The sequence below is a fragment of the Alnus glutinosa genome, chromosome 2 (assembly GCF_958979055.1).
Source record: "Alnus glutinosa chromosome 2, dhAlnGlut1.1, whole genome shotgun sequence".
NCBI classification, from domain to species: domain Eukaryota; kingdom Viridiplantae; phylum Streptophyta; class Magnoliopsida; order Fagales; family Betulaceae; genus Alnus; species Alnus glutinosa.
In genome coordinates, this window is record NC_084887.1 from 22,692,517 (window position 1) to 22,715,078 (window position 22,562).

The 22,562-nt window shown below is 35.6% G+C and overlaps 2 protein-coding genes across 5 annotated transcripts; both read left to right on the plus strand.

Moving 5' to 3' along the window:
• Window positions 1-8,246: 8,246 nt before the first annotated feature.
• Window positions 8,247-12,112, plus strand: LOC133859120 (F-box/LRR-repeat protein At3g48880). 4 transcript variants are annotated; one of them, XM_062294436.1, is made up of 4 exons: window positions 8,247-8,334; window positions 10,212-10,617; window positions 10,871-11,408; window positions 11,859-12,112. In XM_062294436.1, exons 2-4 carry the CDS (start codon window positions 10,259-10,261, stop codon window positions 11,940-11,942), a joined length of 981 nt encoding a protein of 326 aa, XP_062150420.1. In that variant the 5' UTR covers window positions 8,247-8,334; window positions 10,212-10,258; the 3' UTR covers window positions 11,943-12,112. The 4 variants fall into 4 exon arrangements, with proteins under 4 accessions (XP_062150420.1, XP_062150419.1, XP_062150422.1 ...); XM_062294435.1 differs by lacking the exon at window positions 8,247-8,334 and adding an exon at window positions 8,342-8,484; XM_062294438.1 differs by lacking the exons at window positions 8,247-8,334; window positions 11,859-12,112 and adding exons at window positions 8,342-8,484; window positions 11,705-11,852.
• Window positions 12,113-18,222: 6,110 nt separating this feature from the next.
• On the plus strand, window positions 18,223-21,648 carry LOC133861761 (membrane steroid-binding protein 2-like). Its single transcript, XM_062297560.1, has 2 exons — window positions 18,223-18,597; window positions 20,953-21,648. Exons 1-2 carry the CDS (start codon window positions 18,293-18,295, stop codon window positions 21,314-21,316), a joined length of 669 nt encoding a protein of 222 aa, XP_062153544.1. The 5' UTR covers window positions 18,223-18,292; the 3' UTR covers window positions 21,317-21,648.
• The last annotated feature ends 914 nt before the right edge of the window (window positions 21,649-22,562 follow it).

The following is a 22,562-nucleotide window of genomic DNA, read 5'->3' on the forward strand; positions in this document are numbered from 1 at the left end:
TTGAAGAGGTTATATGTACTTCTCTATATATACATAAATATTTTTTGGGTTTGGTACAAAAATATTAGTTAATGGAAAATATTTTCGAATTACATATCTTTAGTTTTCGAGTTAAGGTTAAAAAATAGTAAAATATACTGTAGATTAAATTTATAAAAGTGTCGTGGTTTCGTCATAACTATTCAAAATATTTTTAATAATAACTCGTATCATAAATTTGAGTTCTCCCTCCCTAAGACCAAAAATCATCCCAAAATATTATCAATATTTAAAAATATAAATCCCAATTATCCCTAATCTTTTCGAAAAAAAATTATGAATCGGGCTTAGGGTCCATTTAGGTTTATGATTTCAAAAAGTAATGATTTTAAAATTTGCGATTTGAAAATGTAATTGTTAAAAACGCAGTTAAGCATTTGGCAAAATCGCAGTTTGACCTTTAAAATCATAGTTTAGCCTTTTAAAATTGTGTGTTTTCAAAAAAAAAAAATGATTGCCTACTATTTGAAAATGTAGATTTTTCTACATTTTCAAATCCCAATTCCCAACAATTAATTTTTTATGATTTAGTTTAGAATTGTATTTTTTGTCTACGAAATCGCAATGTGAAACACACATCCTTAAAATTACGTATTTGAATCTTTCAAATCTTGTAAAAGTAAGGAAAAAAATGTCCAACAAAAAATGTAAAAAGACAATTTTATCTCTACTTTACATTGACAAGGTACTCTCCCGTTCATTTGAATTGGAGAATCTGTTTCCTGCCATTACAAATTTACAAGGTCATAACACATTGAAAACCCGTTGTGGCCGTTCAATAGCATCTTAATTCCTATCCACCTAATTCCACTTTTTACTCTGGACTAAAAGTGAAAATATGAATGCGGATGCAGTTATTAGCAATATTCGCATCCATATTCGCAAAATGCGATTATCACTTTCAGGTATTCGTATCTGTATAATGCAATCAATATCCGCATCCGTGTGGTTATTGTGGTTATTATCCGCTATCCGTGTATGAGGTTATTGGCATTTTAGATTACTATCTAAATCTATATGCAATTGTAAATAGACAAAAATTCCCTACAAACCGGTTTGTAGGAAATTTCGTACAACCCACATATAAGAGTGATATGTGTCATTTAAACATGTGAGAAGCAAATTATCTATATAGTTTAAAAACTTTATTTTTTAAAAACATATCCAATTTGCAGCTCTTTTTTTTTTATCTCTAGGGGATTCCTGAATCCATAGAGGAGAAAGTAGTTTTTTTCTTGTCTTTGTTGATTGGAAAGAAGAGTTCTTGATTATTTCACTATGGCGGATGATCTCATGGTGAGTTGGAAGAATTTCTTGCTATCAGAGGAGGAGAGTATATTGGTGGAGGCGACTGATTAGGGGCAGAACCACATTGTTGACGGAGGTAAATCTTGTATGGTGAGGAAGTTATTTGTGGATCGTACTATAGGGAAGGATACTATAAAGTCTACGTTACTGCGGGGATGGCGACCGGATGGAACAACTATGTTTAAAACACTAGGGGAAAATCTATTTCTCTTAGAGTTTGAACATGCGTGGGATAAGGAACGGGTCCTTGAAGGCCGCCCATGGGTGTTTGAGGGACAACTATTTGCTATGGAGGTGTATAATGGGTCTATTGATCCTGCTTGTGTAGATTTTGAATAGGTTTCATTTTGGGTTCGTATGCTCCATTTCCCTCTATCGTGCATGTGTGAAACCATGGGCGTTCAACTGGGCAGCTTGGTGGGACAAGTGGAGGGGGTCGAGACGGATGAATTTGGTGTGGGGTGGGGGGATTACCTTCGAGTGCATATCCGTTTGGACATTTCAAAGCCTATGGTGAGAGGTCGTTTGCTAAAGATTAATGGAGTTTCGACTTGGATTGCTTTTTAGTATGAGAGGCTCCCTAGGTTTTGTTTCCATTGCGGGGTGATTCGTCATGGGCTGGAGGGATGCTTGCATACAAAGGATCCTGTTTTGCAGGGTGTTTTCTCTAAGGTACAATTCGGCACCTGGCTTCGGGCCAATGCTGCTGGTCGACGTCCAATGGTTGGTAGGAATGCTCAGTTTTCTTTGCCCACAAGGACAGGATCCAGAGTGGAAGGACCAACTGGCAAGTCCATTGGGTTGGAGAGTCGTCCAATTCTACATATTGTGAGCCATGGTGGATCACATGCTTGTCTCTCTTCCTCAGTCAGGACCGACGATGGGAAGTTTTGGCCAGTGGGGGCGGGGGCTCAACCAGATAGTAGTTACATCCATTCATCAACTGGTCCCATGCAGGAGGGATTTCTGGCAACCCACGCTAGCGACTTCTCCTTAAACGTCTCCCCACGTCTACATGGGGGGAGGCTTAAGGACACGTGTTCCCTTAACACTGGTACCGTGTAGGAGGTTATTTCCAGTAAGGGCAGAAAGATCTAGGAACACATCCCCAGGTTTCCATATGTCTTGATGTAGTTCCGGTCCCAGTCAGCTCTTCCATGCAATGCTCTAAAGTGTCCTTGCAGGGGCAGGATATGTCAGCTGTTGAGAAGGATGTGGCTACAGATGTGGTGGATATGGTTCCGAGAGGTTCTAATCCGACTGCAATGGTGTTGGTGGCTAAGACTGACTCTTGTTTGTCTGTACCATCATCTTCTCCCTCTGCTAAGAAGGTGAGTTCTCAAGCGCAGGATTGCTTTGTTATGTTCAACGCCAAGCAAGGGCCACAGACTCAGTCTTTACGAAAGTGTAAGAAACAAGCACGAATATCAGTTAATGGATCGATATCTTCTCGATCGGTTGTGAGAAAGAGGAAACTGGGGCCTGCTAAGCTTTTGGCTACCCCGGAATCCATTCAAAAGAAATCTAAGGCAATGGCGGAGGCTGATGTACAGCCCCCCCTGCCGCAATGAATATCTTAAGTTGGAATTGCCGAGGACTTGGGAACCCATGGGCAGTTCGGGACCTTTGCCAGATAGTGAAGGAAAAGCAGCCTAGTTTTGTATTCCTTATCGAAACTTTATGTCGAAAACAATAGATGGAATGGATTAGAGTAAAGCTAGGTTTTACAGGCTGTTTTGTGGTGGACCCGATGGGGAGAAGTGGTGGGTTAGCTTTGCTTTGGCGGGAGGGGGGAGCTTTGGAGATTTTCAATTTTTCTGCTCGACACATTAACACCACAATCATGGATAGTTCGGGGCAACCTCATTGGAAGCTAACCTGTTTTTATGGGAATCCTGTGTGTGGCTAGCGTGTTGGCTCTTGGGAGTTGCTTCGTCATTTGCAGTCTTTTTCCCCTTCTCCTTGGATGTGTGTTGGGGATTTCAACGAAATCATTGAACAATCTGAAAAGGATGGGGCGACGCTAAGGGTGGAATCCTAAATGGATGGGTTTCGAACTATTCTAAAAGATTGCCACCTGGGTGATCTTGGTTATCATGGGTCGCATTTTATTTGGAGTAATCATAGAACCGATGCTACATTTACCAAAGAACGGCTGGATCGTGCCGTGGCTAATAGGGAATGGTTTAGCCTTCTTCCGGAGTTTATTGTTAACATTTTAGCAGTTAGAACATCCAATCACACCCCTGTATAGGTTTGTGTTGTTGCTGCCCTACCGGATCAGCCCCTTTTTCGGAGGGGTTTCAAATTTAAAGATAGTTAGACCTCGGATGCAGAATGGCTGGAGGTGCTAAAGGATGCTTAGGTAGAAGATATTCCTAGTGGGGAGCCTATGCTGTCAATTCAAATGAAGCTTTCCTCCTACCAACATTCTTTCTCTCAGTGGAGTTGGAAGAAGTTTGGCAATTCGGGCAAGGTTTCGAAACAGAAAACTCAATAGTTGCAGAGGATTCAACACCAAGAGAACCCCAGCAATATTGGCACTATCCAATGGCTTCAAGGTGAGATTGATGAGATATTGGAGAGGGAGGATATTAAGTGGAAACAAAGATCGAAGCAGAATTGGTACCGAAGGGGTGATCGCAACACTCAATATTTTCACTCTTGGGCTAATCATCGTTGTAAGGTAAATGGTATTCACCAGATTTGTGATGAGGAGGGGAGGGTTTGGAAGAAGAAGGCTGAGGTTAGTTCGGCTTTTATCTCCTATTATGAGACGATGTTTGCTTCCCAAGGTCCTTCTCGAGTTTCTGAGTGTCTTGCTCACATGGAACCTTCTGTCACTAATGAGATGAATACCACTTTGATGCAACCTTTTTGTGGAGGCCGAAGTCCATCTTGCATTGTCACAAATGCATCCTCTTAAAGCTCTGGGACCGGACAGTTTTCCTGCTTTTTTTTTTTTTTTCCCAGAAATCTTAGGCTACAACAGGCAGTGAGGTTAGTAGGGCAGTGCTACAATTTTTGAATGGTGCACCTTTTGACGCAAAGCTGAATGCAACCGACATTGTTCTCATACCAAAGGTTAGCTCTCCTACTAAGATCACGGAGTATCGTCCTATCAGTCTCTACAACGTGATCTACAAACTTATATCTAAAGTCCTTGCTAATCGGCTTAAGAAGGTTCTTCCTTATGTTATTTCACTGGAACAGAGTGCTTTTATCCCTGATAGGCTCATCACCAACAATTTCCTTGTGGCGTTTGAAACGTTGTACACGATGGATTCCCGGTTGAAGGGGAAGGAGGGTTTTATGGCCTTAAAGCTCGATATGAGCAAAGCGTACGATCGATTGGAGTGGGTTTTTTGGAGGCGGTTATGAGGAAGATGGGGTTTGCGGAGGGATGGATCGGCCTCCTAATGTCTTGTGTGCGGTCGGTCTCTTATTCTATCCTCATTAATGGGCAACCGCATGGCAATATCACACCATCACGGGGGATTCGTCAAGGTGATCCCCTCACACTGTACCTATTCATTCTTTGTACGAGGCCATGAGCTCTTTACTGCATTTCAATGAAAGGGAAGGCTTGTTGTTCGGGATTCCTATTGCCCGAGGCGGTATCACTATTAATCATCTCTTCTTTGTAGATGACAGCCTTCTTTTTTGTCGGGCTAACCTGCGAGAGTGGGGGAAAATCCAAGAGGTGCTCTCCTGTTATGAGGATGTGTCGGGCCAAAAGGTGAATCGTGGCAAGACCTCCTATTTCTTCAGCCGGAACACAGACCTAGCAAGGTGGAGCTCAATGATGGGTGCAGTGGGGGTGGCTTCTACTTAACATTATGCATGTTATCTTGGCCTCCTAGCTCTCATCGGACGGTCTAAGATCAGTGCTTTTAATGATATTGAGGGTAGAATTTGGCGCAAGATGAATGGGTAGCAAGAGAAATTTCTTTCCCATGCTGGGAAAGAAATCCTCCTCAAGGCTGTGCTGCAGGCTAATCCAATATACACAATGAGCGTTTAACTCCTTAATGGCCCTGTGCCGAGAGATTAACTCCTTAATGGCCAAGCTTTGGTGGGGCCGTAAGGAAAACATGTCCAAAATTGCTTGGTCAAGTTGGCTTAAGCTTGGGTGAAGCAGAGATTCGGGGGGGGGGGGGGGGGGCGCTAGAGATCTTGAGATGTTTAACTTGGCATTACTAGCCAAGCATAGGTGGAGGTTTATCCATCATCCTGAGTCGTTGGTTGTTAAAGTTTTTAGTGCTAAATATTTTCCTAGGGTGGATTTTCTGGAGTCTCAGTTTGGCCAAAGACCTTCCTTTGCCTGGAGATCAACCTAGAACTCGAAGATATTGCTAAATAAGGGGTTAATGTGGCAAGTGGGGACTGGGGAAAAAATTCGTATATGGCGGGACAAATGGCTTCCTAACTCCCTAATTCATGGTACATCCTATACATCTTTTTTGGCCAATGCTAATGCAATAGTCAATGAATTGATCAATTAGGACACAAATTGGTGGAACATACCGATGATTGAAAGCATTTTCCCAACTCCGGTGGTAGCTCAAATCTGTGGAATGGCCATTGCCCCCACGCTCCCAGCATGATCGATTGAGATGGCCCAATACTAAGAATGGTGAATATTCCGTACGAAGCGCTTATCATCTGGGACTTGAGAGCAGATCAAACAATTTGGGAAGCTGCTCTATGCCCGTGACGGCCAATCCTTTTTGGAAGCTTCTATGGAAGCTGAATGTTCCACGGGTGGGTCATCTCTTCTTGTGGCGAGGATGTAACAACATTTTACCCACGAAGGAGAATTTGTACCATCGGAAGGTTGTCTTGGAGCCTTTTTGTCCTCAGTGCGAAGTGGAGGTGGACACTTCTGGACACTTTCTTTGGCGTTACGCGATGTCTATTGCTGTGTGGGCTAAATGTTCCAAATGAATACAAAAGTGTACCATTGCCGAAGGGGATTTTTTTGGCAATTTTCCACGATTTGAGCTCTCTGTTGGAGGTCTCAGAGTTGGAGTTGATGGCAATCACGGTGCATAAACTGTGGACTCGCAGGAATCGGATTGTTTTCGGAGGTAAGCTTTTGCCCCCCAAGTGTTTGGTGATTGAGGCAAGAGAATCTCTCTCTGAGTTCCAACAAATTCGCTCCTCCCTGTCTTGCCCGGTTGTTGTTGTTGTCTCACCCCGTCCCTCTTTATGGGAAAAACCCCCAATTGACTGGATCAAAATGAATTGGGATGCGGCTCTTGATAAGGCCAAAAAAGTTATGGGGGTGGGTTTAAGAGCTCGAGATTTCAAGGGTAGAGTGAATGCTTGTATGTGTTCGCATATCCCGTATATTTTCGACCCTTCTATGGCGGAGGCTTTTGCAGCACGAACAGGGGTTGAATTATTGAAGGCTACGGGGTTTCAAAAGCTCAGAATGGAGGGGGATGCGAAGATGGTTGTGGAAGCTCTGAATTCGGATGGTCTTCAACCTACTTGCTTTGGCAGCATCATCGACGATACTCGATTGTTTCTTCAATTTATCTCTGAATGGGGCGTTTCTTACGTTAATCGCAATTGTAATGTTGTGGCTCATAGGTTGGCTTGTTTAGCAGCTCAACAGGGTCTTCATCGGGTCTTAAGTCTTTTCCTAACTTAATTTCAGAGCTTGTCCGTACTGAACAAGGGAGTTCTCCCTATTTGTTTTATTAGTTATGAAATTGATTTCAAAAAAAAAAAAAAAAAAACATGTGAGAAGCACATGTTTTTCTATTTGCGCTATTAAAATAACATGTGAGAAGCATATTCTATTAAAACATGTGATTCTCACATATCAAGAGATACATGTCAATCTTATGTGTGGGTTTTATACAATTTTCTACAAATCAGTTTGTAATAAATTTATGTCCAATATTATTTGCAAGCTTAAATAAATTAATATTTCATTTGTTACACAATTTACAATCATCAATCATAAATGGTCATTGTCTTATAGAGTAATCGGAATTTGGATTACCCAAAAAAAAGGAAAAAAAGAATGAGGTAAATGTAGTGAGATATTACTTTGAGATGATAATAAAAGAAACCTAATATAACCTAAAGGTTTTAAATTTACCAAATTTAAAATGACATCGTTTTAGTGAATTTAATTAAATATATATTATATATATAAAAAAAAAAATACGGATGCGATTAAAACCGTATCTACATATAATAAAAACCATATTTACATTCGCATAAACAAATAATAAGTTTTAATAATCGCATCAACATATACAAATAGCAAATAACAATTATATACGAATAATAGAAAAAATCAATTATTATTCGTTCGGCCGTAACACTTTCGGATTCCTCGAATCTTTGCTGGCATGTAAAGCTGAACAGTTCTTGGCAGTTCGTCAAAAGCCAATGCTAAAAGCCGTTTTAGTCATTCCAAAGGCTTCGCATCCGCTTTCCTCTCCTTTCTTCCCAGTTACGTCTTTTGAAACACGAAGAGATTAATGAAAAAAATAAAAAAAAAATAGTTACTCCTGAACTTCACTTATAAATACTTCCGACCACGAATTTGCGGTTAAAAAACTAGTTACATCTTTTGAACCATAAATTTTTACAGGAAGAGAGATTAGAATCCCTTATTATAAATCCATAAAATTTAAAGGGAAACTCCATTTTCTCCTTAATTGTTATTCATTTTATAATATATTTCTAAAAGTTTAAAACTTTTCAAATTATTGTATTAAACTTTAAATTTTTTACAATATCTCTCATCTGTTAAAGTATAGGGTTAAATCACGGCATAAGTTTTCTCAAATTTAAACAATTAATAAATTGCGTGGTTATTAGAAGGATTAAGTATAGTTAAAAAAAGGAAAAAAAGGGAGGGGGGGGGGGGGGGGGGGGGGGGGGGTCTTATTCCTTTTTGAACAGTCAGGACCCAGAAGACTTACAGCATCGAGATCCAACGCTACTGACATCTGAATTAAGGTCTCGATCTCTCTCTCTGTGTCGACCCTTTTGTATATATGTGTGTATGCATGTGCACTTGCACGTTTTGTATGTGTGATTGTATGTATAGGATGCGTATTGGATCAGGATAGATCTGAATGGGAAATGATAAGACCCAGGAAGTTTTGGGTACGAATTGCTTCTGGGTTTTGTGTTCTTTTATGAATTTTTGGAGTTTTTAGTGTTCATGAAGTTGAATTGTTCAATTCAGACGTAGTTTTTTCAAGATCTTGCTTATGCTTCAAAATGACAACTTTGCTTTGCGGGTTATCTGTTCATGGGGTCATGGCAGTTGCGAAAACGAAAATGAAACTTACGCGATTCACAAAGATTATTCATATCATCTCTGTATATGTGCTTGCGTGTGCACTATTTATGATTTGCGTGACTTCTTGGTTCATAATTGATCTTTGTATGATTCGTTGGATTTTCTTTTTTGATTTGTTGGAAATTTAATTCTTAGTGAGTATGACTTGCTTAATTCAGGTGCCAAGCACTGAACAATTCCTGATTTTCTTTTTCTTTTTTCTTTTTTCTTTTACATATCTTTCTCTAAATATCAGATTGTTAGAATATTTTCTTAATTGGGCTTCCATTGCTTGTGAGTTTTGGATTTATGTTATGTATTTACTTAACTGCTTTCTCAGATTGAATACTGGAATGATGTATTGTATTGTAATGGAAATGGTAGATTGAATACTGGAATGATGTATTGTACTGTAATGCAAATGGTAAACGAAAATGGATAGAATCTGAATTGGAAAGTGTAAGGCTATTCGAGGAGCGTTGGGTGGCTAATTTCTTGAAACTGCCTAACGCTCATGAACTGGACCTTTTATAACAGTCCATTCGGTTACTAACTAACTCACCTAACTAAAATACCCAGCATAATAAATCTAGTCCAAAACCCACTACTATTAAGTATTAAATCCCTTACACTTGCTAAAACAGGTTGAATTTGTAGCTTACAATGATATACAGATAGGCCAAATAGTGTTGAGTGATCATTAAGTTATTGAACTTTGCATACTTTAGCTGTATAGGAATATGAGTCCTATTTGATTTGGCAAACCATATGTAGGTCCGTAACTTTAATCAGGGCTAGGAGTCTATGATGAGAAGAATCTATTAGGTTTTCTATTTAAAGGTTAGGTCTCCTTTCTCTCTGCAATACATAAAACCTTAATCTCATTTGTTTTGAGAATAATTTAGGATTTTACTCATTGATGGTCACCTAAAGAGAGGGAAAATGTGGGAAAGATTTAGCTATTCATAGTTATATTTTTGCAGCATATATGATTTAATTAAATCAAAGGGATTATCATGCTTTAACCCATAAAACTGTTGATGCTGTCCTGAGTTAATTACAGGTTCATTGTTGTTTTTGTTGTCATTCTTCTTCTTCTTTTTTAATCACAGTCATGGTTATTATCAGTTTTACAAGTATAGTACCATTCCTTACTGGTAGTCAGCCAAATTTATAATTAAATTATGATTTGATTCTTTATGTTCTGCATTGAGTTGCAGAACAAACAGTCCTAGTATATATCTAGGAGAAATATTACAATTTTCTTTATGGCCATTTTTCCTCCCACAGATGAAGTTAGCAGCATTAGCCTACTCTGCATCTGCTGATTTTTTAAGAGTAATCAAATGGCTTTGAATGGCATTTGGGGATTTGTTTGCCAGTTGAAGTTATGAAAACAAACTGATGCTGGCTATTCCTATCATATTTGGCTTTTTTTTATTATATTTTATGTTGTTTGTTATCATGAATGAATAATAATTTATGTAGAGTTATAGGAATTTTAAAAATTAAACTTTTATATTGATTCCTTATACTCGTTTTCATGCAGAAATTTGGATGCGTTAAAAATCCTTTGAAGTTTGAGAAGGTGGTGAAATGGAAGACTGTTACTCTATTGTGAGGAGATGGGAGGACCTGCACACTGATATTTTGGTGAAGATTTTCCAGTCTTTTGACATATTTGAGTTAACTAAGGGCATTGCTCATGTCTGTAGCGCATGGCGTATGGCTTGCTGTGATCCTCTGCTTTGGAAAACACTTGATTTATCAATGTTGAAATCTGATTTCATAATGATCCAATTAGAGCCATATGTTTATGTTAATAGCCGATCTGATAAGACATTGACTCGTCTGTTGAAGATTTCTTTGAGTCTCAGCAGGGGAAACATAACAAGCTTGATTTTCCATTTCAACCTATACGTGAACGATGAGCAGTTGACTTATACTGCCGAAAGGTAATTCCATTAGTTTTGGCATTTGTGAAGCCAAATGTTTTCACCCTCAAGGTTTCAGATATTATTGCTAATATCTCCTTTATATGAAATGTTTGTCTGGTTTTGCTGACCGTGCTGCTTATTGCCATGATGATGGATAGAATATTAATCTGTATACCCACAATCAGACTGTGGATTTAGTTGTAAGATGTGTTCATATGTCTATACCATTAACCAGTATTGAATTGAGAAATAATCACTGTCTTTATTGCAGGTGCCCACGGCTCAGAAGACTTGTCCTGCCGGCTTGGAACAGAATAAAAAAGACTGGAATATGCAAGGCCATTCGCGCATGGAAAGATCTTGAGTCCCTGACAATGCCTAACATAGCAGATCCTCCATACCTTATGGAGGAAATTTCCAAGAACTGCAAGAACTTTAGTAAACTGAAGATTATGGGCCCTTGTAACAATTCTTTTGCTTGTACACTAGCTACACATCTTCCAAAATTAAAGGTCCTAAGTCTCCGATGCTCAATTATAGAAAAGGATGCTCTGATCATTATCCTGGATAGTTTACTACACCTAGAAGTGCTTAACATATCGCACTGCCTTTTGATAGAAGTCCGTCTGCGTCCTGCACCTAAAAGAGTTGTTGGAGAAATTGATCAATCTATTCGTGAAAAGGCTTCTCGGTTGCGCGAATTTATAACATGCACTAAAGACTCATGCATTATGTGCCAGCGAACCAAAAATGATGATGGGCAGATTAGGTGGTACAGGTATGAGGAAGGGCTTTGGAAAACAGATGAGGTGAGCTCTCTTGCACTTTGATTAGAGCATGCAGAGGTTGTACTTTAATGAATTATAAGCTGTAGTATATGGCTTTTTTCCTTTGGTTATTGTATTGCTTTTATGCTCTGAGGTTTTTGACACATCATCTGCTTGCCTCGGGATTCTTGATGTCTGTATTTTTCGTACATATAGTAAGTTCTTGTTACAATATATACGATTCTCAATTTTGGTCCCTCACTTTCAGTAAATTATGAAGATGTGACTGGAAATATTTAGAGATGAATTACTTGCTGATATTGTAATCTCACTTGCAGGATTCAAGGTAGCACTGATGGTCGATATTTGTTTGCAGGATTCTATAACACCACATTTATTTCCACATTTGCTAATGACCCCATATTTTCATTTAGTCTCAGTACATTCATTAATTATGGTTTGGTTCCTTCGAACCTGTTGTGATTGTTACAGATATCAGATGTGGATGAGAAAGTAAAATTGGTTGTTTTTTTTTTATATCTACAGCAAATCGACATGTTTGGAAATGAGCTTTAGACTGTGCTGAGAGCTCGATTTTTTTGACTGTATATGTATTTGTTCTTTGAGATTGTTGTTGTAGGACATCTTTTTACATCTTGTTAAACGCTTTTCCTACTATGGCATAATCTCTGGCCTTATTTGTTTTGTATACACTTCATTTCCATATTTGTATTGAAGCATAACCATGTTTGATGCATCTTATTTTCTTATTTGTATTACGGATCCGTTCGAGTTTGCGATTTGAAAAAGTGATTTTTAGAAACGCAGTTAAGCATTTGACAAAATCGCAATTTGACATTTAAAATCGCATGTTAGCCTTTAAAATTCTGCATTTTCAACAAAGCACCCAATTGCCTGCGATTTGAAAATTCAGAAAATTGTGTTTTCAAATCGCAATTTTTTAAAAACGTAATTCTCAAATGGTTCATTTTCTGCGATTCAGTTTAAAATCGTACTTTCTATTTACGAAATTGCAATCTCAAACGTACTTTAAGAACCTGTTTGAAATTGCGTTAAAAAGATTAAAAAAATATATATATTTTTACTTTTAGTAACAAATAAACTCTTTTAAGACAAGACATACCAATTTGGTAAAAATATTTCAAAGCGCTTTAGAGGGGGCTAAAAGGCCCAGAACTGTGTTTCTTTTCCTAGTATGTGCTTCGAGTCTAGATGCGCGACGTAGTTTTGGTTTAATGAAATTTAACAATCAACAAAATTACTCGTACCAATTTTTCCATGCAACTATAACTATGCCCATTTATAAACACATTTTCTTGTTTCAAAGGCGTAATTCAATTGGCTGAAGACTACACTTCATGAAACGGAAGTTATTAAGTCGAATTTTTCTTCCTCCTCCTTTTGTGTTGACATTTAAAAAAAAAAAAAAAAAAAAAAAAACATATTTTCTTTACCTCTCATTTTGTCTTTCTCGTTGATGAGGGTAGAGTTGCTTTGGAGAGAGAGAGAGAGAGAGAGGAAGACCCAAGTCGCTGTTTGTTGCCGATAAGTAAGAGCTCATTCTCTTTTGAGATTTTTACTTTTATTTTATTTTTATTTTTTTTCGATTTTTCCAATGCGACAGAGGGGGTAGGTTTGGTGAGGGATAGGTTAGAAGAGGACAAGAGGTATGACAGCCATTGTGCATTACGATTTCGGCCGTTTTTATTGTTGAAAAACTGTTCTGGTGCTGGTCAACCTTCTTCGTAGGTGTCGCGGAGCCATGTGCTTTGGGAATGGGTTCCACCGCAATTAGTTGTCCTTTTTTTTTTAAAAAAAAAAAGAAAAAAATTAAAAGGGGCATAGGGAGCTACTAGAGTAATAATCCTATCTTAACGGGATTACGATGGCATTTGCCCATTGCTCTAGAGAAGTTTAAATTGTTGAAATCGTAAGCGCTCTTTTAAGATTGATTAAGTCATAACTAAATACTAGTCCTATTGAGACAACCTAAAATGTCACTACACCAGGCCACATCCTTGGTGGTTTGTAATTAGTTATCTAAATTGTTAATAATTTGAGTAATTATTGTGAGAGTCCACGTAAAAATAAGTGGTCGAATGGTCTAAAATTTATTTGGATAGTTGAATCTCACGTATGATTTAAACAATTAATTATTGTAAATACTAATTTATGTTGTTGCCTATACATTTTAAGAGAGAGAGAGAGAGAGAGTTGTTGGATCATGGATGCCATGGCTGCTTAATTGGACCGATGTTTTTGAGATCATTGATTTTTTTTATTTTTTTCTTTATTTCAAATTTTAAATTCTTGACTTCCAATGGTCTTTACCAAATCTAGTCAAGTTTTTCCCACAAAATAAAATAAAAAATTGAGAGTTCCTTCCGTTGTGTTTCCACTTTCTGGACTTTTGAGTGTAAAATCTATACTCTAGCCTGATGCAAGCATCCTTGTTAATTGAATTCATATTAATTAAGTGATTGAATTGATCTGATGGCCATGAGTCCAACCTACCAAAATCAAATTGATTAGAGCAATTAGAATGACCTCTTCATAATTTCTTTAAATCAAATTCTAAAAAATTAATTTTCTTGATTTAGTTAGTCACTTTTTTAAAACTCATAAAAAACAAACTCTTTAAATGTTTTTCTACTTTAAATAAATACTATTTTTTAATCGCAAAAATAACTGCCATTAATACAGTGCCGAGAGGAAAAATGTTGGCACAGTTTGTAAAAAGTAGATTTAAAAAATTTATAACGTTGTTTTTTTTGGCTCTTTAAATGTAAAAAGAAAATCTTATTGCTAAAAAGTTTGTTATATCGGCATTTTTATGGGTTTTGTTAAAAATGTAGAGAAAAGCTAAGGAAGAGGCGATTGTGCATGCTCTTACTATCCACCGTATGGAAAAAATAAAAAATAAAAAATAAAATGAAAGAAAGAGAAGACTTGTATATTTGATAAGGGTTTTGAAAAGAGATTTTTTGTTTTTCATTTAAAAAGAATTCTGGGTTTGATAGAAGGTTTAGAAGTATTTTTTGTAGGGTTCTATATTTCAAAACATAAGAGAAACATTTTTTATTTTTTATTTTATTTTTTAATAAAAAAAATGGGGGTGAAAAGAATAGAAGCTACTCCTAAAGGAAAAAATTGAGTTTTCAAAAAAGTCGTTTTTTTTTTTATTAAAAAAAAAAAAAACCCTGAACTTCATCATAAAAAAAAATAATAATAATAATAAAACTTCTTAATATTTTTATAAAGGGTGGTCGCAACAACCCTGATAGCATTAGGGGTGGTCGTGGCCACCCCCGATGCTCATCTGGGGTGGTGCGATTCTTACATCATCATACTTTTCAAAAGAGTAATGTTATATGTAAGATTCTTATCCTCTCAATTGTGATGTAACTTTTAAAATTACTATTGGATTTATGATGGATTAATATAGAATTTTGATGTAATAATAATTTTAAAATACACATCATATTTTAGAGATAAGATGGAGATATGAATATTGTATATAGTATTGAAAATCACCATTAAATTTGAAGAATCATATGTGAGATATAGATGAACCCTACAGATTTAATAGTAATTTTAAAAAATGAAAAAACGAAAAAATGATCATGGAAGGGAATAAATCATTTCTCTTAGCCTAAATGCATAACGAATAATTTTATATATCACATTTTTATATCACAATTTTTTCAAGAGGGTAATATGCAAATTCCAACCAAACAAATGAATGACCTAAACCGGATGAAACTGCCACATTAGCAACCTGCCACATTTATGGGATTCACACATCTTCGCATTTGATATTTTTACCTACCATTATATATAATAAAAAAAGAAAAAAAAATATATTATTTACCGACCATGTCTATTGTCTACCTACCTCTCCATACTTATTTGACCTAATTACCCCTAAGTGGCAAGACTATGATTTTGTCAAAATTATGTTTGAGGAGCATCGTGAAAGTTTGAACAAGAATAAGATGTAAACTTGGGTCGCTTATTAAGTAATTGTGTCGTGAAATATTTGTGTGTTGTATAGTAAGATGTGAATGATGTGATAAAAAATTTGAAAATATTTTATAGAAAAGTGAAAAAGTTTTGTTTTGTAATGGGTTTTTTTTTTTTATTTGAATAGTAATAAAATATAATTGATGTGATATAAAAAGTGTAAAATAATTAGAATGTTTTTTATTTGATTTTTATGGGAAAAGTGAAAAAAAAAAAAAAAAAAAGAGAGAGGGAGAGTTGAGAATGGTTTGTCAAACAAGCCCGAAAAATCCGCTGATTTATGAATTGTGGGCTGCACCCATTTATAATTTTCTTTTCCAAAAATTATAAGAAAATAACTTATTGATAAATACTATTAGAGAAAAGTACATATATTCTCTTCAAACTATCTCTCAATTGTCAATGTTTCCTTTAAATTATCAATTGTGTCAATATCTCCCCTCAAACTATAAAAAAATGTCAATGTTGATCTCCTTAAACCAACAAAAACACAAAAAATGACCTTGAATTTTTTTCAATAAGACAAAAATGTCCTTATAAATTTGAAAAATAAAATAAAAAAAATTAAAAATTAAAAAGAAAAGAAAAGAAAATTAAAAAACGAAAAAATAACTGAAAATTATAAATACAATTTTTTTTTAAAAAAAAAAAAAAGAAGAAAGAAAAACAAGTTTTTGTTTTTTGTTTTTCTAACTTTTTGTTTTTTTTTTTAATTTTTTAAAAAATTAATAATTTTATGAAAAATATTATTGTTATTAGGAAGACATTAACATTTATTGATATATATTGTTTATATATTAATCACAAGCAAACAAGATACTGCTCAAAGTAAAGGTACAAATTGTCCGCGAACGAGTAAGTATATTTTTTGGTGGTTGGGGACCACCTAATTTCCACCAATAACATGGAGAGCTGTCTCATCGAAATACAGTATACGGAGAAAATTAGGACGATACTAATAATAGTTTATATATATATATATATATATATATATATATATATATATATATATATATATATATATATACCGTCCTAATAATAGTTTATATATAATAACAGTTTATATATATATATATATATATATATAAACTGTGGTTTGATTTGTAATTTACATTTGAAAAATGTTTTTTATTTTTTATTTTTATTTGTCTATCTCTGTATAATAGATGTGTAAATTTATCACTAAATTTGTAGGATCACGGCTAAGTTTTATAGATTTAGTGATGAATTTGCAAAAGAGATTGACAAAGGACGTGTACAAAAATGACATCAAATATAACTCTGTTTGATTATGTGATTAAATAAATTGTTGGTTTGGTGTCCATATCTATCAGTTGTGAGACAAAATAGATGATTATTTTTCGAGATATGTTACTTTATTAACTTCCGTCTAATTTTCATCAATTTTTTTTTAAATAAATCATTAAATTTGTTTTTTTACATGTAAGTCTTACGTATCAAATGGTTTTTTTTTTAAAAAAAAAAAATATTACAATTGGATAAGAGTCGGAGAAAATAACATTTTTTTTTTCTTTTTTTAGTTATCGGTTCAAGTTTTTGTTCTATTATAGCTCATAATCCCTAAGAATCCGTGGCCGAATGTTCTCTCTTTTTGTTCTTAATAGAATAAATTAACTCTCCCAATAAAAAATAAAATAAATAAAATAAATAATTGGGCGCCTAGCAAAGAAATATTGCAGCTCTTAGTCAATGCATTCTAATTAGATTGTAGACAATATGGAAAATATTATCTACAATCTAATTAAAGATCAAAAGAAGACTTAAAAAGATTAAAATGGACAAAATTAAAAAAAAAAAAAAAAAATCATTACCTTTAAGAAATATTGGCCGTTTAGAGAGTGGCCGTCCTAAACAATATTACCTAAAATAAAATTTTTAAATTATATTTGAATAATTTAGAGAATCTGAAAAAAAAAAATTTTAAAAAAATTTGAGAGTGTGAATTTAATTTAATTGAAAAAATATATATAAAAGTGATTGTTATTATTATTATTAAACTAAAAAATTGATTAAAAGAAAAAGAAAAAACTAAATGGGGTGATTTTCGAACCACCCCTAACAGCTGTTTGGGGATGGCTGGGCCATCCTAGAATCAAACGGCCACTCTCGAAACCGCTTGAGCCACCCCCAACTACTATTTTAGCATGGCTCAAAAATCGCTTGATTAATTGTGGGGGTGGTTGATACACCCCCAAACACTTGGGGTGTTCTGGCCACCACCCCCAGACATCGATCACTCTTTATTTTTAATTTTTGATTTTATTTTATTATTATTACTGAGTTGGGTTAATTGTTTTTGAATTGGGTTAAAAATGAATCGAATAGAATTCGAATACAATTTTAACTTAAAAAATCAATCCAAACAAGTTTTTCAAATATAATTAAGTATAATTAAACACCCAAACATACTTATCAAAAAAAATAAAAAATTAAACACCCAAACATACTCTAACACTCGCAGTGAATGAATATATTTTACAATTCCCTATCCGAAATTACAAATCCTGTGGAAAAAAAAAAAAAAAAAAAAAATTCCTGCCCGAACGCCGAGCGGACAGAATCCACCAAACCCGCCCTTCACACCGGTGACATCCCTATTTCCTACGACCCAACCTGTAAATAGGAGATCCCGGTCAGGCCCTGTCTCCAACCTGTAATATATTTTTTAATGTATTATGCTTCCAAACAATACATTAAAAAAAAAATTGAAATTCGGTTAAAAAAAAAAAAATTGAAATTAGTAAAATAAAAACCCCTAACTTGATAATACCTATAAAACTCTAATTTCTTATTCTTCTCTCTATCTCTCTCTCTCTCTCTCTCTCATTCAGTCGTTCGCTGAAAATCGAACCTGAACCAAAATGGCCCTTGAACTGTGGGAGACACTGAAGGAGGCGATCCTGGTCTACACGGGGCTCTCTCCGGCGACCTTCTTTACGGTTATTGCTCTGTTCCTCGCCGTGTACTACGTGATATCGGGGTTGTTTGGGTCATCGGATCAGTATCAGAGGCCCAGGGAATTCCAGGAAGAGTCGCAGCCTCTGCCGCCTCCGGTGCAGGTCGGGGAGGTCACTGAGGAGGAGCTCAAGCAGTACGATGGATCTGATCCTAAAAAGCCTCTGCTCATGGCTATCAAGGGCCAGATCTATGACGTGTCGCAGAGCAGGTACTGTGTTTGAATTTTTTCTTGTGAGTTTCTGGGTAGGTCGAATTAGTTGATTTTTTTGGGGTTTCTTAGATTTTTTCGAGGTAAATGTGAATTTTACCATCTGGGTTTGTATAACTAATGGTATGTTTTGGGATTCTGCGATTGCCCGTATGTAAAAATTGTGGAGCCAGGTTATTTTCGAAAGGGGTTTTTTTTTTTTTTTTTTTGGGGGGGGGGGGGGGGGGGGGGGAAGGTGGCATTTAATGGATGTTTTGCCATAAAGGTGCCTGAAAGTGATGGTAATATTAGTGGACATATTTTGGGTTTTTATGGCTTTTTGAGTATCTGAAATTTGTTGAACTTTTTGGGGTGGAGTTTTGAGATGTTTTTTCGTCAACTGTTGCTTTGGCTTCTGGGTGTGTGAAATTTATGGCGAGCTTGCCTTTAGTTTTGTAACAACCAAAGGTTTTTAATGGATGTTTTGCGTGAAGGTGCCTGAAAGTGATGGTGATATTAGTGGACATATTTTGGGTTTTTATGGCTTTTTGAGTATCTGAAATTTGTTGAACTTTTTGGGGTGGAGTTTTGAGATGTTTATTTGTCAACTGTTGCTTTGGCTTCTGGGTGTGTGAAATTTATGGCGAGCTTGCCTTTGGTTTTGTAAAAATCATCGTTTTTTCTTCTAATTTTGTGTACTTTGATGGTTTTCTTTCTACCACACACGTGCATGCTGTGAAATAGAGGAGCCCAACTCAGAGGAAGTTACAGAAGAGGTCCCTCAGACGATCACACACTCATACACTGAAAAAAAAAAAAAAGGAAAGGTTTTGGGGGTTTGCTTTGGTATTTTAGATGTATTGCTTTCTAGGTTTTAAAGGATTTCGTACTTATCAAAAAATTTTTTTTAAAAAAAAATACTTATCAAAAAAGGCTTTAAAGGATTTCGTAATTGAGGGGTTTTTTCATTTTTTTCTTCTTTGTGGTCTTCCGATTCTCTATGGATATGCACTTTTGGCGGTTGATGTCTATGGTAGAAAAGGATACTTCTTCTCAATGATGCATTGTGGAGTTTTTACCAGTAGTATCGTATGAAGTAACAAGGGATTGTTGTTAATTGTACTTTAATGGTCCTTTTTTTTTTTCTTTTTTTTTAATGGATCTTACATATGATTCAGCAGAATATTGGGTTTGTTACTGTTGATGTGATAATTTGGTTTTCTAAATATGGTTGTATTCTTATTCAACTACATCGCTGGTACTTGTAATGTAGGTTGGATATGCCATTATTTGAACTATGGACAAATGGCTTATTACTTAAAAGCTTTAAAATCCTCTTATTATGTTATTGAATTGTGAGACGACAAAACCTTTGTTAGGGAAAATGTATTCCTATTAAATTTTCAATTATTTTTCCTTTCCTTTCCTTTTCTTTTGTTTATTTAGAGTTCGTTTGGCTCTGCAATTTTACAAGCCAAAAGTGCATTTTTAAACAAAATTGTAGGTGGTGTTCCGTTTGAAAAAATGGTGGATTGAAAATGTGGAAAAATCCACGTTTTCAAATCGCAAGTGAGGCGGTGTGTTTTTAAAAATGGACGATTTTAAAGGCCAAACCGCAATTTTAGCCAACGTTAACTGCGTTCTTAAAAATCACATTTTCATTATTTGCGTTTTGAAATTGCTATTTTTTTTTTTAAATCACACATTTTGAAACCACTATAAACCAAATGAATTATTTTCTATTAAGTTGTTCTTTTAGATAACAAATGACATCATCAGTTGAATGTTATTATGGTTCTCTGCTGATACACTCGTCTCTCTGCATGATTTTCAATATATATAAATTGGAGGAAATCACTCGCTACATAAAGTATGTTCATAGTTTGATACAGCTAACTGGATGAAAGATGAGCTGAAGTCTGTGGTGAAAAATTGAAAATCATAGCCCAATTTGGAGTTGCACTACCTTAAGGCTGGGAGGGGTTGGCATGATGCCTTCATGATTTTCTTTTTCTATATTTGTTATGCAATTCTCCTGTGTGTGTTTTCCTGTCTCTCCTTGTTGATTTTGTTTTAGATTCAACTAGGCAATTCTTCTGTTTAGTTTCATGTGAAGCTAGATTCCGCTAGTGAATATTCATGGTGAGTAACACAATTACCTACTACAAAAGTTCTGTAGGGGGTAATGTCTTTAGGAATTAAAATGAACTGCTTGTTTTATTGATTGTTTACATGGACATTGCTTGACTTCTAATTTTCTGTATTGGGATAAAAATATTGTTTTTGTGACTCAGGACTTCTCGTTTCCGTGTCTTTTCATATTCAATATTTACTGATGCATTTTAATCTGAGCATCTAAACCCATCTTCCTTGCAGGGTATTTTATGGACCGGGTGGACCCTATGCACTGTTTGCTGGAAAGGATGCTAGCAGAGCTCTTGCAAAGATGTCTTTTGAAGAGAAAGACCTGACTGGGGATACATCTGGTCTTGGTCCATTCGAACTCGAGGCTTTGCAGGATTGGGAATACAAGTTTATGAGCAAGTATGTTAAGGTTGGAACTGTGAAGAAGCCTGGTGAACCAGCAGAATCTACAGACCATGATGTTGCTAAACCTGCTGAAGATGGTCCAGCAGAATCTACAGACCATGATGTTGCTAAACCTGCTGAAGATGGTCCATCAGAAAGCGCAGCAATTATAACTGAGGAAACTCCTGGCGCTGATGCTGCAAAAGAGTAATGGTTGGGTATATATATATCTCAAGCGTGAAAACTTTGCAAATCATTCCTAATGGAGAAGCAGAAGAAGAGTAATATTGGGTGCATGTCTGTATTTCATGGATCATACACGTAATTTGTAGGAAAACTCTCTTATTATAAGCACACTTGTTTCAAGTTTAGTTTGTTAAATAAGGAGTTGGCGATGGTAAGCCTCGGGGATTCAGAGCCGCAACTTGTATCTCCTTCGGTGTATTTTATTTGATCGAGGATTGTGGCATAGATCAATTACATGTATGGAGTTGTCTTCTGCTTCTTTATATGCAGTTATAATTGAGACTTTTGTTCCCTTTACTTGCAATGAATACGGTGACCTCGTTGCACTTTTTGAAACTTGAACTTCTCGGATCTTTCACTCAAAAGGATCATGGTGTTGTAGGACCACTTTGAACCTGCAACTCAAACTTCCAGAGAGAGAGAGAGAGAGACAGAATACTAACCAGAAAGTTCTCTCTGCCCTCTCAGAAGAGAAAAGGAATGCCTTAAAGCATTGACTCTTTAGAGAGGCGAGGCTTCTCTCTTTGGTTTTTTTTTTCTTTTTAATTTTTTAAATTAAAAAAAGAAGCAAAAATAGGGTAGGCTGTAAAACTAAAAAAAGAAAAAGAAGAGGGTACGTAGGCTGTAAAACACATCGTGTAGCAGCTAATAATTCCCTATTGCTGATGTTTAGCTCAGGGCCGGCTCTATGTTTAAGTGAGGCGTTAGGCGAATATTTTAGATGAGGCTTTTTTGTTATATTTAAATATTAAATAATTATTTGTTTATTTTTATTAAAAAAAAAAATAAAATTTGCCCTTTTGAGATTCTACGTCATATTGTTAGTAAGAAATTTGTCTCTACAGATTCATTTTAATATTCATTAATTTCTTGTTCATTTACTTTTAAAAGTTTTTTCATATCTAATGCATATTTCTAGTAAAAATTTATAATTAAAAATGTTTATAAATAAGAAAACGTGTGGTTGTCCCACAGCCACATGTTTTCATCATTATGTCAGAACAAAAAAGTATTTGCAGTGAAGTGTAAAAAAAGTAAAAAGATGCGTCGTCCCAGATTCAGTCACTCAGCAGTCAGCATAGCAAAAGGAAAGAAAAAAAGAAAAAGAAAAAAGAAAAAAGTAGAAGGGCGAGAGGTTGGTGCGAGAGATTTCTAGAGGCATAGGTGGAGAGGCCGTAGGCGAGACCTGACTGGCAATTAAGCGGGCGAAC